At 44.2% G+C, this 15,749-nt stretch overlaps 1 protein-coding gene across 2 annotated transcripts in view; it reads right to left on the reverse strand.

Moving 5' to 3' along the window:
- Positions 1–2,033: 2,033 nt before the first annotated feature.
- TRMO (tRNA methyltransferase O) overlaps positions 2,034–15,749 on the reverse strand; it is a 107,511-nt gene continuing 93,795 nt past the window's right edge. The window contains exons 4-5 of one of the 2 annotated variants that reach the window (XR_012802070.1): positions 11,649–12,045; positions 2,559–2,643 (exon numbers count right to left, since the gene is read on the reverse strand). Coding sequence is in view for 1 of the 2 variants with exons in the window: in XM_075603277.1 (XP_075459392.1) it covers positions 2,429–2,643 (215 nt within the window). In the remaining variant the exon portion in view is untranslated. Of the gene's footprint in view, positions 2,644–11,648; positions 12,046–15,749 lie in introns of both variants that reach the window. The other variant, XM_075603277.1, reaches the window with a different exon arrangement.

The raw sequence follows: 15,749 nt of genomic DNA on the forward strand, positions 1-15,749 counted from the left end.
ACATATTTAATTTGAGACGGGATTATAACACATGCACATTAAGAAGTAGAAATCCTTGAGCCTTGAGGTGTGTGTGTCTGTGTGAGGAGGGGGAGAGCGCTGAATGATGGATTACCTGTAGTTCAAATAAATATTTTCAACAGGACATAATAATGTTTTGATCCCACACCCCCAAATACAAATCACAGTACTATGCCACCCACCTCATAAAGCATGTACATGACTAGTGTAGAATTAAAAAGCTACAGTACTGATTGATTCTCAGAAGATCAAGAATTGTTATGCAAGCCCATGTCGATAACCGAAAAAAATATATATTTTTAAAACTTGATTCTCATAATATCCAGAATTGTTATGCAAGCTCATGTCGATAACCAAAAAAAAAATATATATATATTTTTACAACTTGAACTAACTTCTAAACGAATGGGCAGGAATGTGATGCCACTATTGGGAAGATTTAAGCCAGAAAGCCATCCAATACAAATGAATGGTGTGGGAGAGGGGTAAATAAGAAGTTGAAATCCTTAAGCCTTGTGTGTGTGTGGGGGCGAGGGGGAGAGCGCTGTATGATGGATTATCAGTTCAAATAAATATTTTCAAAAGGTCATCATGTTTAATACGCAGAAATGTGATACTGTAACACGCCTATGCGTTTCAACAATGTTCAAATGAGACACTGTACAGTACACGCATGCGTATAAAAAAAAACAGTATGAAAAGAAGAGCAAGCCTAGTAAAAGTTTTGATTAATAAATAATACATATCGAAATTTGATAATGTTATTTTCGGAAGACGCAACGTTATATTTTTGTAATATTGTACTTCTTTTCCCTAAGGAGCCTCATACAGTACAACTACTGTATGAACTCAGAATGTTAATTAATCTCTGCTTCAAATATAAATCTTCCAATTTACAGAACAATAACTGCGCGCACACACACAGACTTGCAGAAATGTATGGCAGGTTGAATTGCTATTAGAATTTTAAGACAACAGCTCGCGATCGCCAAACTGAGTTTCTAGACGGTATTGCAGTATTGCAGACAACACTAAAAACGCTAGTGCAAACATAACGAAAACCGCTCGGAAAAATAAGAAAACAGAGCGCGTCTGGCCGCGGTTATCAGAGCACCGCGGCTTTGGCTGATTTAGAATAAAGGGTGTCGCAGCTGTATATTACATGGCACTATTTACTACAGAGTATATACTTTGGTGTCAATACAGTATATAGACAGAGACCTTGTGTATACACCCCAACAGCTGGTTCACAGGCACCTTTTGGACTAACTGGTCTCCATGAATGTAATCTGGATCTATTCATGCAAACAAGGATATCAAGCTGTTGGTACATATATGTATTGTGTCCAAACACGCATTATTTCCCACGGGTCATCTTGCCGTCCCACTAATGGGGTTTTAAATATATTTCAATATAATCACCTTCGTCATTATTATTGAATATTTTTTTTCTAGTTTTATTGATTGAGCACATTTGAACGACCTACCCAGATACTTTTGTGTGGGCAATTCCCCCACCTATTCCGGTCCTAAGGGATATTTGAATCCGTTACATTGAACTTTTTCTGCATTGAGTGCATATTGTAGGGACCTATTTTGACCTTTAGTCACAGTCTATGGTTGTGTCGTGATCTGCAATCTCAGCAACTTGCTGTGCGGTTCTGCCATCTGGTTTGGCAGTGAGGTACTCGCCTTTACTAGAATTTAAATTGAGAAAAAAATTTAAAAAAATAAACAGAACCATATTATTACTAGAAACAACACATTAATGACAACCAATTGAGCATTATGTTGGCAGAAGTGGGCATTTTTATATATAAAATGTGAACACAAAAAAAATCAAAAACACATATCTAAAGACATTAAATTATGTGCCATGGTAATGTTATTTTGTAATGCAGGAGAGTAATGCATGCACTCAAAACGTGGTAAGAAGAGGGTGCACAGCGTCCAGGGAGGTCTACAGGTCCAGGAGGATGCTAATCAGCAAAGCAGGAGGCAGGCACACGGTCTTGTTCAGAATGCTTTAATGTGCCATATAATCCGACGGTTCGGTAGTACAACGCTACCTTTCACAAGGTGAGGGCTTTTATTTTGTAAACAGTGTACTTCGCTATCTAAATATATCAGATTAACATGTTATACAAATCTCAACCACTTTAAGATAAATCTGTAAAATGAAATAGTTTAAACCAGCTGCCGCTTTTGCTAGTTCCCCCTAAAAAACCTCTCTCCTTTATTTCCATTTAACATCTTTATTATATAACTTAGTTGTGATGCTAGGGAGGCAGTAGTCTTCTATTTTGCAGAAAGGTAAATGAAAAGGTTGAGCTCTGTATCTAAGAACTACGCAGCATCAGTTTTAAGGGCATCGTTGCAGTGAAGTGAAGGCCTCGACCATTAGCTATCACATTGAGTGTCCTTCAAGGTGCTTTATTTGAAGTACTTCTGCAAACCCATTACCAAACCAGCAAGTAATGTGAATTGTGTCAAGGCTGAAGTAAAAGAGACGATCTTGGCACTGTTTCCTCCTGTAAACTGACCGCGGGTCTGCAGACAGCACAGTAGTTATCGCACACTTTGCTTCTTGTGGAGACTGGAAGTAGCGGAATGATGGTTCTACTGAATAAGCGGAGGAAACAGAGAGACAACATCATCATTCAAATCATACTGTTAGTCTGTCCACTGACAATAAACACACAAACTTATTTAATGACAAGACAGATGAGGGGGCAAAGTGTTACCTCTTTTTGAAAATTAACATGTAGTATTATATAATGATAACAAGTATCTCTATAGCATGTGTTCCTAACCAATTGCAGAAGTACCACTGGTGGAACATAATAACCAACAAAGCATTATTAATACTTATTTTTTCTGGCTTATAAAAACCCAGCTAATTATGAAAAAGAGGACAGTCAATGAGAAATTGAGCAGGTTATTCACACTAAATGTTACAGTTAAGTTACAATAACATACTGTAACGGGTGCTCAACACAAACAGGACAGGACCGCGAGGCTGAGGTGGGGATGTTGGTAACTGCCGACCTGCAACCGAGCAACCAAGTCCGGAGTGCAAAGTGAAGGTCGTGTAGCCGGGTCAGGGTAGGAGAGGTCAGAGTGGTCGTGGTACTTGCCGTGGTTTAGGATAGGAGAGATCATCGTCATAGTGTGGAGCCGGGGTCCAGGAGTAAAGAAGGTAGAAGTTCAAATACAAGCCGAAGACATGGTTCAGAGAAGGCCGAGGTCCAGATACAAGCCAAAGTCAAAAAGGAGCAAGGAAGGCAAGGCAAGGGTTAACAAGGCAAAAGCAAGGCAGCTGTGTCCTTGGGGCAAGCACTTTATTACATAAACAGAAGTTTATGCTCAGCCAACTTGCAGCACGGTTGGCTGAGCATTTAAGGAACAGGTAGCCAATAGCTGGTTAGTACAAGGCTGCAGAGTAATGAATGAGAACCACCCGCTCAGACATATTCAGTCCACTAATAGGCAGGGAAAAGAGCAGGTGAGGAATAATTAGAGCGCCAGACTTCTCAGAGCCGTGCGGCGCCTGCGCATAGCTTGTGTGTGATGCGCCTCACCCGTGACGTCATGGGGCGAAGCATGAGCGTGGTGCGTGCGGTGTCTCCCAACATGGCAGCGCGACATGCATCACCCGTCTCGTCACAGGATGTGTCACGGGGCGGGGCCAAAGCCCAATCCTCACAGTACCCCCCCTTAAGGGGCAACCTCCGGGCATCCCAGGGATGGCTTCGGTGAAAAGACCGAACAAGTCTTGGGGCATGTAGTTGATCCCTTGGGGTCCACAAACGTTCCTCTGGACCGAAGCCCCTCCAATAAACAAGGTCCTGGATCTTTCCTCGTGTGAGCATGGAGTCCAAGACGGGTTGAACGTCAAATTCCTGTTGTCCCTCAACCAAGAGGGGTCCAGGAGAGGACACCGAAGCCAGAGAGTGTGGGTCCTGTATGAAGGGCTTGAGTAGTGACGTATGGAACACTCAGGGTGTGCTATTTAACCATACAAGATTGTGAACTGACTTAAATAGCACACCCTTCAGGTCTGGGGCAGATTATATAGCAATTGCCACCATTTGTCTATATGGTGCTCTATTTTATCTATCACCTACTGCAGTTAGCAACAGGTTTTAGAAGTGCAGCACACTTTATTATAACTACACTGTGCAATATCAGCTAGAGCTTGAGGTCTTAACAATATGACCTAGAGCTATAGCTGTTGTGTATCCTTGGGGCAGTAATTTACACTGTTCATTTAACCCTAAGGCAACATAGGTCCATTATCTTATCAAGATTTAAATTACACTCTATTGTCAACTACAGGCTGTGCAATCAACCCACCATTAGCAGTGTCATTTCAATACTATTGCACCAATGAACTACAAGTATATAATTGGCATTCCATATAAGAATAGTACTTATAATCCCTCAATCTAGCTTTCCCCCAGGCTTCCCTAATAAAGGTGGCTTGGGGCTAGTGTACTCAAGCAACACTTCAATAACGACTACCTACATGGGGACTATCATATCCCTTAGGTAATTAAGCGTAGTGATACAGAGTTTAATCCTATTTTAATCCCCATTGTTTTACTATGTTTCTAATAAAGTTTAGTTTTAAATTTACACCATCATCTCAACACAGTGTATGAGTGCTCTACCAGGGTTCTTTCCTCCATTGTTTATCGGAGATCAGACATGATGGAGGGAGTATGGTTTCCTGTCGATCTTCGACTTTGTCTTCTACAAGAAACTGACGGGAGAGGGCGTCTGCCTTCACGTTTTTAGAACTAGGTATATAAGAAATAATTAAATTAAAGCAGGAGAAGAAAAGGGACTACCGTGCTTGTCATGATCCCAAGCGGCGAGTGCCTTCAATGTAGAGGAGATTCTTGTGATCTATAATAGTAGTAACTGGATTTTCAGTGCCCTCAAGTAAATGTTGCCATTCTTCCAACACAATTTTGATGGCCAACAGTTCACGATTGCCTATGTCGTAGTTCTGTTCGTCAGACGAGAATTTTTTGGAACAAAAGGCACAAGGTTGCAATCTAGCTTGCATAGACTTACCTTGGGATAATACGGCTCAAGCCACGACATCTGAAGCGTCCACATCAATGGTAAAGGGTAATCCTGGATCAGGGTGCACGAGCACCGGAGCGGAGACGAAAGCACTTTTTTACTTCTCAAAAGCGTGGATGGCCGCCGGAGACCACAGCGCAGAGTCGGCTCCTGTGTCAATGCCATAATGGGCACCACTACGGAAGAGAAGTTCTGTATGAATCTATGATAATAGTTGGCAAAGACCAGGAACCGTTGTAAGGCTTTCAGGGTTGTGAGCCGAGGCCAATACAATACTGCATTCACCTTGGCTGGATCCACTGCTAGGCCAGTGTCGGAGATGATGTAGCCTAGGAAGCACGTCGTGGTTTGGTGAAACCGACATTTCTCCAATTTTGGTAACAGGTGATTATCAGATAAGTTGGAGTACCTGTTTGACATGGCCAGGATGATCATGTATGGTTTTGGAGAAGATATGTATGCTATCCAAATATACAATGATGAATTGGTCGAGAAGATGCCTAAACACTTAGTTGATACAGTCCAAACGGCATAACCAGATATTCATAATGACCGGCCCGAGTAGTTAAGGCCATTTTCCTCTAATCTCCTTGTCAGATTCTTACCAGGTTGTAAGCTCCCCGTAAGTCTAACATGGTAAAAAGGTTGGAACCCTGTAGCGTGTCAAAAAGTTCAGTAATTAGGAGTAAAGAATACCAGTTTTTAATAGTGATTTTATTAAGACCCTGATAGTCTGATAGATCCATCCTTTTTAACAAAGAAAAACCCTGCACTTGCTGGGGAAGGGAATTTCCGGATAAAACCTCTCTGTAGATTCTCCTGGATGTACTCCTTCATGGCTTTGGTCTCTGCAGGTGATAATTGGTAGGAGCATCCTTGTGGAGGCACAGAACCGGGTAATAGGTCGATGGGGCAATCGAAAGGACGGTGAGGTGGCAACTCCTCGGATTGAGCTTTACTGAAAACATCCTGAAATTGGGTAGGTGAGAGGTTCCATGTTCAGATACGGAGGCCCTGCATAGGGTTTTGGATAGTAAGTAGCAATTCTGGGAGCAGTAGGATCTCCATTAGAACGATTGTGCCTCTGTCCAGTCGATCCAAGGGTTGTGCTGTTGATGCCAAGGAAGTCCGAAAATAACGTCCATGGTAGGCATACAGCAAGGCCCTGCTGATACGGCGGCACCGAGAAGGGGGCCGCCATGTCTCCTCAGAGGCTGTTGCCGCTAGTGCGCATGCGCAGAACGTATGTCGAGCGCGCACAAGGGGGAAATTGCCGGGTTGCGCATGCACACAAGGGGGAAAATGCCGGGTTGCGCATGCGCACAAGGGGGAAACTGCCAGGTTGCACATGCGCACAGCTGAAAATCGCCGGTTCTGCTTTCCGGCGATTTTTACTATACGGCGGGCCCTTAGAACGGAACCCGCCGTATGCCCGGGGCCCTGCTGTATAAATTGTCTAGTTGGATCGACTCAGTGTGGTCCTCTCCGGTCTGCAATTGAAAGGGGACAGTTGAGAGAAATAAAGGCGGGTTGTAAAGGTCGGCCATCAATAGCCTCCAGACCAATTGGATGACTTTTGCGTACCAAAGGAATTTTATTATTTTCCGCAAATCCCTGGTCGATAAAATTCCCACCTGACCCAGAGTCCAGAAAGGCCCGAGTGGTGTCCTTGAAGGTGTCATCGGTTAGGGTGACGGATACCAAAAGCCTGTTGGTGTTTGGGGAGGAAAAGCAGACAGACAATGTTCCCAGAGAGGTCCTCCCGGCAATTATTGGGATTTTGGTGTTTCCCAACTAGTACGGGCAGGCGAGTACCTGGTGCCCAGCATTTCTGCAATACAGGCAGAGTCCGGCATCATGTCTGCCCTGTTTCTCATCGAACGACAATTTGTTGCCTGCGAGCTGCATGTGTTACTCCGGATCCAGAAGCGGAGGTTTAGGAGGCCTGCGTAGAGTGCAGGAAGACTGTATACCTGGCTTGCGTCAATTTCTCTCGGCTATTCTCTGCTGTAGCCTTAAATCCACTCGAATGTAAAGTCTGATGAGCTCCTAAAGCTTTGTGGGGCGCTCCTGTGCAGCAAGTTCATCTTTAAGATTCTCGGAGAGACCTTGCCAGAATGCCGCCGCCAATGCCTCATCATTCCAGTCAGTCTCATATGGATATATGAAAGAGAGGAAGCATCCGTTACCTTGTGTCCGGGTGTGTCGAACACTCTGCGGAATTCTCTGGTGAAGCAGAGTATGTCGCTCGTGAGGTCTGGCCTTTGTTCCCAGATGGTGAAGCCCATGTCAAGGAGTCATCCACTAGCAGCGATATGATATAGGCCACCTTAGAACGCTAGGAAAGAAAATGAGATGTCATCAATTTGAACTGGATATCACATTGGTTTAAGAAACCGCGAAAGCTGAGGGGTTCGTCGCCGTAGCACTGGGGCTGAGGGGCGAGAGTCCGTCGGGATATTTTGTGCCTGATCTGTCAGAGTTTGCACTGTCCGTTGGAGTCGCCCCATTCGCTGACTGTTCTGATCAAGATATTTCTCCAACTTGTTGAACATGTCAAAATGCAAATTCAAGACTGATGCATGTTTGTGGGGTTGAACATACTGTAACGGGTGCTCACCACAAACAGGACAGGACCGCAAGGCTGAGGTGGGTATATTGGTAACCAACGACCTGCAACCGAGCAACCAGGTCCGGAGTGCAGAGTGAACGTTGTGTAGCTGGGTCAGGGTAGGAGATGTCATAGTGGTCGTGGTACTTGCCATGGTCTAGGATAGAAGAGATCAGATAGTCGTAGTGCGGAGCCGGGGAGTAAAGAAGGTAGAAGTCCAAATACGAGCCGAATTCAGGGATCAGATAATACGGAGGTCCAGATACAAGCCGAAGTCAAACAGGAGCAAGGAAGGCAAGGGGTTAACAAGGCAACAGCAAAGCAGTAGTGTGCTTGGGGCAAGCACTTCGTTACATAAACAGAAGTTTATGCTCATCCAACTTTCAGCAGGGTTGTCTGAGCATTTAAGGAACAGGTAGCCAATAGCTGGTTAGTACAAGGCTGCACAGTAATGAATGAGAGCCGCCCCTCAGCCAAATTCAGTCCACTGATAGGCAAGGGCATTGAGAAGAGCAGATGAGGAGTAATTAGAGAGCCTGACTTCTCAGAGCCGTGCGGCACCTGTGCGTAGCTTGTGTGCGATGCGCCTCACCCGTGACATTACATGGGCGGAGCCTGAGCACGGTGCGTGCAGTGTCCCCCTGCTTGGTAATGCGGTGTGCATCTCATCACGGAGCCTGGGCACGGTGCATGCAGTGTCCCACCAACCTGGCAGGGTGACGTGAGTCACCCGTCTTGTCACAGGACGGGGCCGAAGCCCAATCCACACTTTGAACACTCATTAACAAAGTTTGGGGCTGTATCACAAGCCATTTAATAGATAGGGCTGTATCTATTAATACATCTGACAAAAGACTTGATAAAAGCCCAAAATGTTTGATCAATACGAGTTAACTAAGGCCGTGCTTATAGTGCCGGCGACGCGAATTCGCCCAAAAACAAAAGCATTGCCACCGCCGCGTGTGCTTATAGTGCACGCGACAGAGACGTCGCGAAAACCCGCCGCCGGCAAGATTTGATTTATCAAGGGCCGTCGCCTCACGTGACTGCCCTTTAACAAATCAAATTGCGGGAATCCCGCGATGCCGCCGACCGGCGAAACGTAACTTTCGCCGGTGGCGACGGGTGACGTCACCCATCGTGTCGCCGTCGCCGGCACTATAGGCAAAGCCTTAGAATGGTCTGGATCTTGTAAGACTTTAGTGTTGGATTCTTACATAGTAGATGAGATTGAAATAAAGACATGCGTCCATCAAGTTCAACCTATGCTAAATTTAGACAACAGATACTTTATCCTATATTTGTATTTACAGTATATTGATCCGAGCAAGGCACATATAAACCCCCACGGAAATATCATCCAATGGTATCTCATAAGGGGAAAAATAAATTCCTTACTGACTCCAAGAATTGGCAATCGGATTTCTCCCTGGATCAACATCCTTCCCATGTTTACTTATTTGGTATATCCGTTACGTTTCCTTTCTAAAAAGATGTATTCTCCGGTAATACATTCTGTGTATTGCTTGTACACTTTATTTACTGCAGCCTCTCCCAACACTTGACTGCACACAACTGTCTCTTCCATCCCCCCTCCCCAAATCCCCCTGAAAACCATGAACAGACCCTAATACTGCAAATGCAGCTAAACATTTTGGCAAGGAAAGGGCATACCTCTGCTGTTTACTCTGTACACACTCACCTGAATCACAATAGCTTCCTGCAATGTTACCTACAGTACCTCTGTAATAATTAACCAATTACTTCTCTCAACAATGTTTTTTATTGTGACCTCATGGAAATGTTACCCTCTATCCACTACAAATGCCTCCCTGCTGGCCACACCAATATCATCATACACCCTGGATTACTCAAAAGCCTTGCATTATCTACTGAATGTTGGTGGAGAACCCTGAAAACAAGTACACCAACCACAACTTATAATGGCAAACATCACAAATTTACAACTTGCAAACAACTACTCAAATTTCTATTTATACTGTTATCTCTTTAGCAGGCGATATTGAACTTAGCACAGAGAAAAGTTCAAGGTAACTGCTGCTCCAAAACAAGAAAAATGGGGAAACACCAGCAAAAAATTGTTTATTTATTGGGCTAGATAAAAAACGTGCAAACAGCGAAAAACTCTCCTCGCACGCGTTTCACGCCTCCTGTGACGCTTTTTCAAGGAGTAACTAATTGAGGGAGGTAGATACTATTTTATACCACCCACCGCAGGTAAAGATACAACTGATGTCAATTACTGTTGATCAGCTAAAAAGAACAAAAGAACAGCTACAAGAAACAAGGGGAAAAAATAAAGTACAGGCATACCCCGCTTTAACATACGCAATGGGACCGGAGCATGTATGTAAAGTGAAAATGTACTTAAAGTGAAGCACTACCTTTTTTCCACTTTACAATGCATGTACTGTACTGCAAACATCATATATGTGCATAACTGATGTAAATAATGCATTTGTAACCAAAATAAATACAGTAGGCTTTATTAAAATAAAATCTTTAATGTCAGCTGATTTTTCTTATGTGCTGACAGATACAACATGGATGAATTGAAAATTATTTTAAAAATATGTAGGAAGTATGAAGGAGAGGGCATATCTTCTACTGTACAGTATTTTTACTGAAAGGGCATGAAGGTGAGGTGCATTTATTTGACTGACTGATATATTTTTGGGACTTATTTTTTGTGACTTTGGTGAAAACAATACTGTACAGTACAGTGTTTTACAATGCTGTGCTTCCTTAGGCCGTGCGTATAGTGCCCGCGACCGGCGACGTCACCCATCCCCGCTAGCGAAAGTTATATTTCACTTTGCGGCGGCATCTCAGACTCACGGACATTTGATTTGTTCAGGGGCTGTCACATGAGGTGACAGCCGTTGAAAATCAAATATTCCAGGCTTCCAAAGTCCGCTCCGTCGCATTGCCGCTCTCGCGTTTACTATAAGCGCACGTGGCGGAGGCAATGTGTTTGTTTTTGGGCGGCATCGCCGGCACTATACGCACGGCCTTACTCAGGGCCTTGATCAGCTTGGCTTACACGCACGCACTCAGTCACGCACGCACTCCCTCTGTCACACAATCTCTCACGCACTCCCTCAGTCACACAATCTCTCACGCACTCCCTCAGTCACACAATCTCTCACGCACTCCCTCAGTCACACAATCTCTCACGCACTCCCTCAGTCACACAATCTGTCACGCACTCCCTCAGTCACACAACCTCTAACGCACTCCCTCAGTCACACAATCTCTCACGCACTCCCTCAGTCACACAATCTGTAACGCACTCCCTCAGTCACGCACGCACTCCCTCTGTCACACACGCACTCCCTCTGTCACACAATCTCTCACGCACTCCCTCAGTCACACAATCTCTCACGCACTCCCTCAGTCACAATCTCTCACGCACTCCCTCAGTCACACAATCTCACGCACTCCCTCAGTCACACAATCTCACGCACTCTCACTCAGTCACGCACGCACGCACTCTCACTTAGTCACGCACACGCACGCATCAGTCGCACACGCACTCAGTCACGCACGCACACACACACTGTCGCACACGCACTCAGTCGCACACGCGCACGCACAGACACACACACACACACACACTAAGACAGACACACACACTTAGACAGACAGACACACACACACACAAACACACACACACACACTTAGACAGACAGACACAGAAACACACAGACAGACAGACACAGAAACACACAGACAGACAGGCACAGAAACACACAGACAGACAGGCACAGAAACCCACAGACAGACAGGCACAGAAACACACAGACAGGCACAGAAACACACAGACACACACACACACTCAGACACAAGCACAGAATGCAGTAGAAGAGCACCTCCTCCTCCCCCGTAGCCTGTAACTCACATGCAAAGTTCCGTTCTACAGCAGCAGCAGCAGCAGCAGCAGCAGCAGCAGCAGCAGCAGCAGCAGGCTAGATCGAGCTGGGAGGAGGGAGGAGGGAGAAAAGCCAGGAGCTGCAGTGCTGGCGGAATCACTGCTATAGCAGCTGATTGATGGTGCGCCCGATCTCCGCGCTCCCCCTGCCATCTGGCCCCGTTCCCCCTTACCTGCACTCCCACTCAGTTTGGGACCACAATGAAGGAGGTTGCAGTGTTGATGAGAGGTGCGCACGCACGCACGCCGCCCCCTGGTGTCCGTACTCGCGAAGCATGCGTACGTACACAGGGGTATGGTGTAACTAAAAATAAATGTACGTACTTGCGAGTGTACGTAAAGCGGGTGTGCGTAAAACGGGGTATGCCTGTAGATAAAAAATGGTTAAGGACAAGAATATGAAAGAAAAAAAAGAGAAAGAAAACAGAGATCATAAATGTGATTCCATTAAGTCCTAAAGTAAATAACAGATAGACATTGAAGTATGCAGAAACCAACATATATTTGTAAATGATGTTAAGACTGCACATTTAAGTTACTAATTTAAACAAGCTATCAGCTGAAGCATATTTGATATACAATAATTTTAGTTCATATCCGATTTAGTTGAAAATAGAACAAAATTAGATGCAAACTCAAATGAACACGTTTAGTATAATCAGTTACATCACAACGAGAGAATATAAGATATATATACGTATTCTATCACACAAGAAAATATATATATATTTGTAATGCGATTGCATAGTGAATAAGTAAACATTATATTTATAAATGAATGAAAACCATATTTGTCTGTCAATTTTTTTTTATCCAATGTTAATTATTTGGAATTACTTCTCTTATATTAAAAATTTCACAGCATATACAGATTTAAGGGGAATCTGGGCAATTCAAATTAATTTAGATTAGGAAAAGGGGGGGGGGAAAGAAAGGACAACAAGTATTAGAGAACTAATGGATAAAGGGGATTAGTTAATATACTATTTATCTCAAAAGTTTATATATACAGATCTATAGCAATAAGATATAGATTGTAGTATGTAATATCCAAACTGATGTTTATAGAAGTATTTTAAATCCCATTCGGTGTTTAGTCCATTGGGTATTAGGGTATCAAGTGAAAATATCCAATAAGCCTCTCTTCTGTATAAGGCATTAGTCCTGTCTCCACCCCATGTGTGGTCTAACATGTTCCAATGCCATTTGAAACTCCCCAGTTGGAACGTGCTAAAATGTTTAGACACTGGATGGGCTTGATCTTTTTTTATTATTAATCTCATGTGTTCTAGTATTCTCTGTTTGAATGGCCATGTGGTCAGACCAACATAACGCTTGTCATAAGCACAGATGAGCATGTAAATAACACGGTCTGTGTTACGTTACACAGGACAGAATCTTAAAGACCTTGCTTCCTTCTTTCTTGCAAAACGTTTTAGTTTTCTGAACAAATGTGCAAATCTTACATTTACCACAGGAAAACCACCAAGCAAATTAGGAAACAATTCTTTACGGATGTTTTAGTTTATTTCGGTATACTGGGTGATATTAATGTCTCCCAGTGTTTGATTTTTGGAATACAAATTTGGGATCCGTTGCGACCATCTCTTTGAGTAGAGGGTCTGTCGCTAATATATTCCAATATTTCTTTACTACTGATTTTATAATATTTGCTTGGTTGCTATACCCGGTGATGAAGAAAGGAAGGTCTTGAGCATTTTTTGACCTTGACTCCCTTACGTCGTTTTTTCTTTCATCTATTGTGAAATATGTTTAGATAAGATTTTCCCTAAGTTCAGATTTGGCACTCCGATAAGCCTCATTAAGTGTCCGAGGATCATACACCCTAGTTTTAAATCTTTTAAAATAACTCCACAGATCTTTTTTCAAAGTCCCCCATAGTGGAGCAATTACGACGAAGACGTAAAAATTGTCCCTGTGGTATGCCTCGGAATAGACTGATTATGACAGCTCTCAGCGTGCAATAGGGTATTGCGAGCATTTGGTTTCCTGTATATATGCCAGAATAGATATTGAACTTAACCCAGGCCCTCCCTTTTTAACTCTGTCCCATAACCCTGAGAACACTCCTTTCAAATTCCAAAAAGGTCTGTCGCCCATGTAAATACAGCTTAACCCCGTTATAGCGCGGTCCTAGGGGGCCACCCGCGACCACCGCGTTATAAACGGGGTCGCGGAAAAAAATGGCCGCCGAAATTTTTTTTTTTTTTAAATTTTTTGTGGTGGTATTGTGTCCGCCGGAGGGGGAAAGCTGAGAACTCTCCCAGCGTTCCCAGACCCGGTGGGGCAGCGGCAACAGCACACAGCACTTACCCGGCATCTGTTCTCCCTGTCTCTGCTTCCGCCTTGCGAGAGCAAGCTCCCTTAAAGAGACAGTGTGTCTCTGTGTGTGTATTTGACTGTGTGAGACTGTGTGTGTGTGTGTCAGTGTTGAGTGTGCAGTGTGCTGTGTGTGTGTGCAGTGTGCTGTGTGTGTGTGTGCAGTGTGCTGTGTGTGTATGCAGTGTGCTGTGAGTGTATGCAGTGTGCTGTGAGTGTGTGCAGTGTGCTGTGAGTGTGTGCAGTGTGTGTGTTCAGTGTGCTGTGAATGTATGTAGTGTGCTGTGAGTGTGTGCAGTGTGCTGTGAGTGTATGCAATATGCGGTGAATGTATGCAGTGTGTGTGTGTGTGTGCAGTGTGCAGTGTGCTGTGAGTGTGTGCGTGTATGCAGTGTGCTTTGAGTGTATGCAGTGTGCTGTGAGTGTGTGCAATGTGCTGTGAGTGTGTGCAGTGTGCTGTGTGTGCAGTGTGCGCTGAGTGTGTGTGTTCAGTGTGCTGTGAATGTATGCAGTGTGCTGTGAGTGTATGCAATGTGCTGTGAGTGTATGCAGTGCGGGGTCCACGCTCAAACCGCGTTATAAGCAGATCCGTGTTATAGCGTATCGCGCTATAACGGGGTTGAGCTGTATCTGGAGCCTGCTTCCCAAAATTGATGAATTAAAGGCATGGTGCCTTATTCATAAACCCGTCATAATTTTCACAGAAATATGGCTAACTCCTAAAACCCTTGGTGTAACGATCACCATTCAGGGATACTCCCTTTCTAGGAAAGGCAGGACAAAGAGAGGAGAAGGGGTGTTATTTTATATTGCAGACACCTTACAATGTACATTGCTAAATTGCCCCGCAATCTCATCCTTTTAAAATCCTAGTTGGCAAAATCTGCCTCCCTTTTTCTAAGCCCGTTCCTATTGCTGGCATCTACCGCCACCCAAAAGCCCCACAACAGCCCGTAACTGATATCACCCAGTTTCTTGGCTCAATTTTCTCTCTGAATGAGAAGAGTGGGCTTCAAGTTCTTGGGGATTTTCACTACAATTTGCCCGACCCTAAAAACAAGAAAATCCAGATACAACTGAAGTCACTTGATATAACGCAAATAATTTCCCAACCCACACGGACAAACCTGAAATCTTCCTTGCTAGACTGGTTTCTCTCCTCTAGTCCCAGCAGAATCCAATCATCTGGCATCCTACCTGACATTTTCAGTGGCCATGCAATAGTGTACTGTGTAAGGAAAATCAGACCACCCCAATCAAGCTCTAAAGTTCTCCTCACAAGAACATTTAGAAACTTTAACCCAGGACAATTTCTGGCTGATCGTACCAGCTGCCCTTGGTACAGAATCGACTTAATTCCCGACCCCGATTCCACACTCGACTATTTCCAATCTGAGTTCTTAAAATTCTGTGATAGCCATGCTCCACAACACAGAATAAAGAGTATAGGGGCCCACCTTCCATGAGTAACAACCGACCTTATATCGCTTTACCATCTCAGGGATTCCTTGTGGAAAAGCTACAGTAGAGGCAACGCTTATTCTAACATTTGCCTTAAACTAGCCGGGTTACATTCAGGGTATGTGCTGGGTATGTTCTGGCCTAGTTTGAGGAACGTTTAAGGCATTTCTGCATTGACTAACGACCCATAGGATTAACACAGCAGGGATCCCTGGCATTCCAATTCAGTTTGAATGGGACTGCCAGGGACCCCCGCTGTTAATCTGATAG

This window comes from Ascaphus truei, chromosome 1, assembly GCF_040206685.1.
Source record: "Ascaphus truei isolate aAscTru1 chromosome 1, aAscTru1.hap1, whole genome shotgun sequence".
In the NCBI taxonomy this organism is placed as follows: Eukaryota; Metazoa; Chordata; class Amphibia; order Anura; family Ascaphidae; genus Ascaphus; species Ascaphus truei.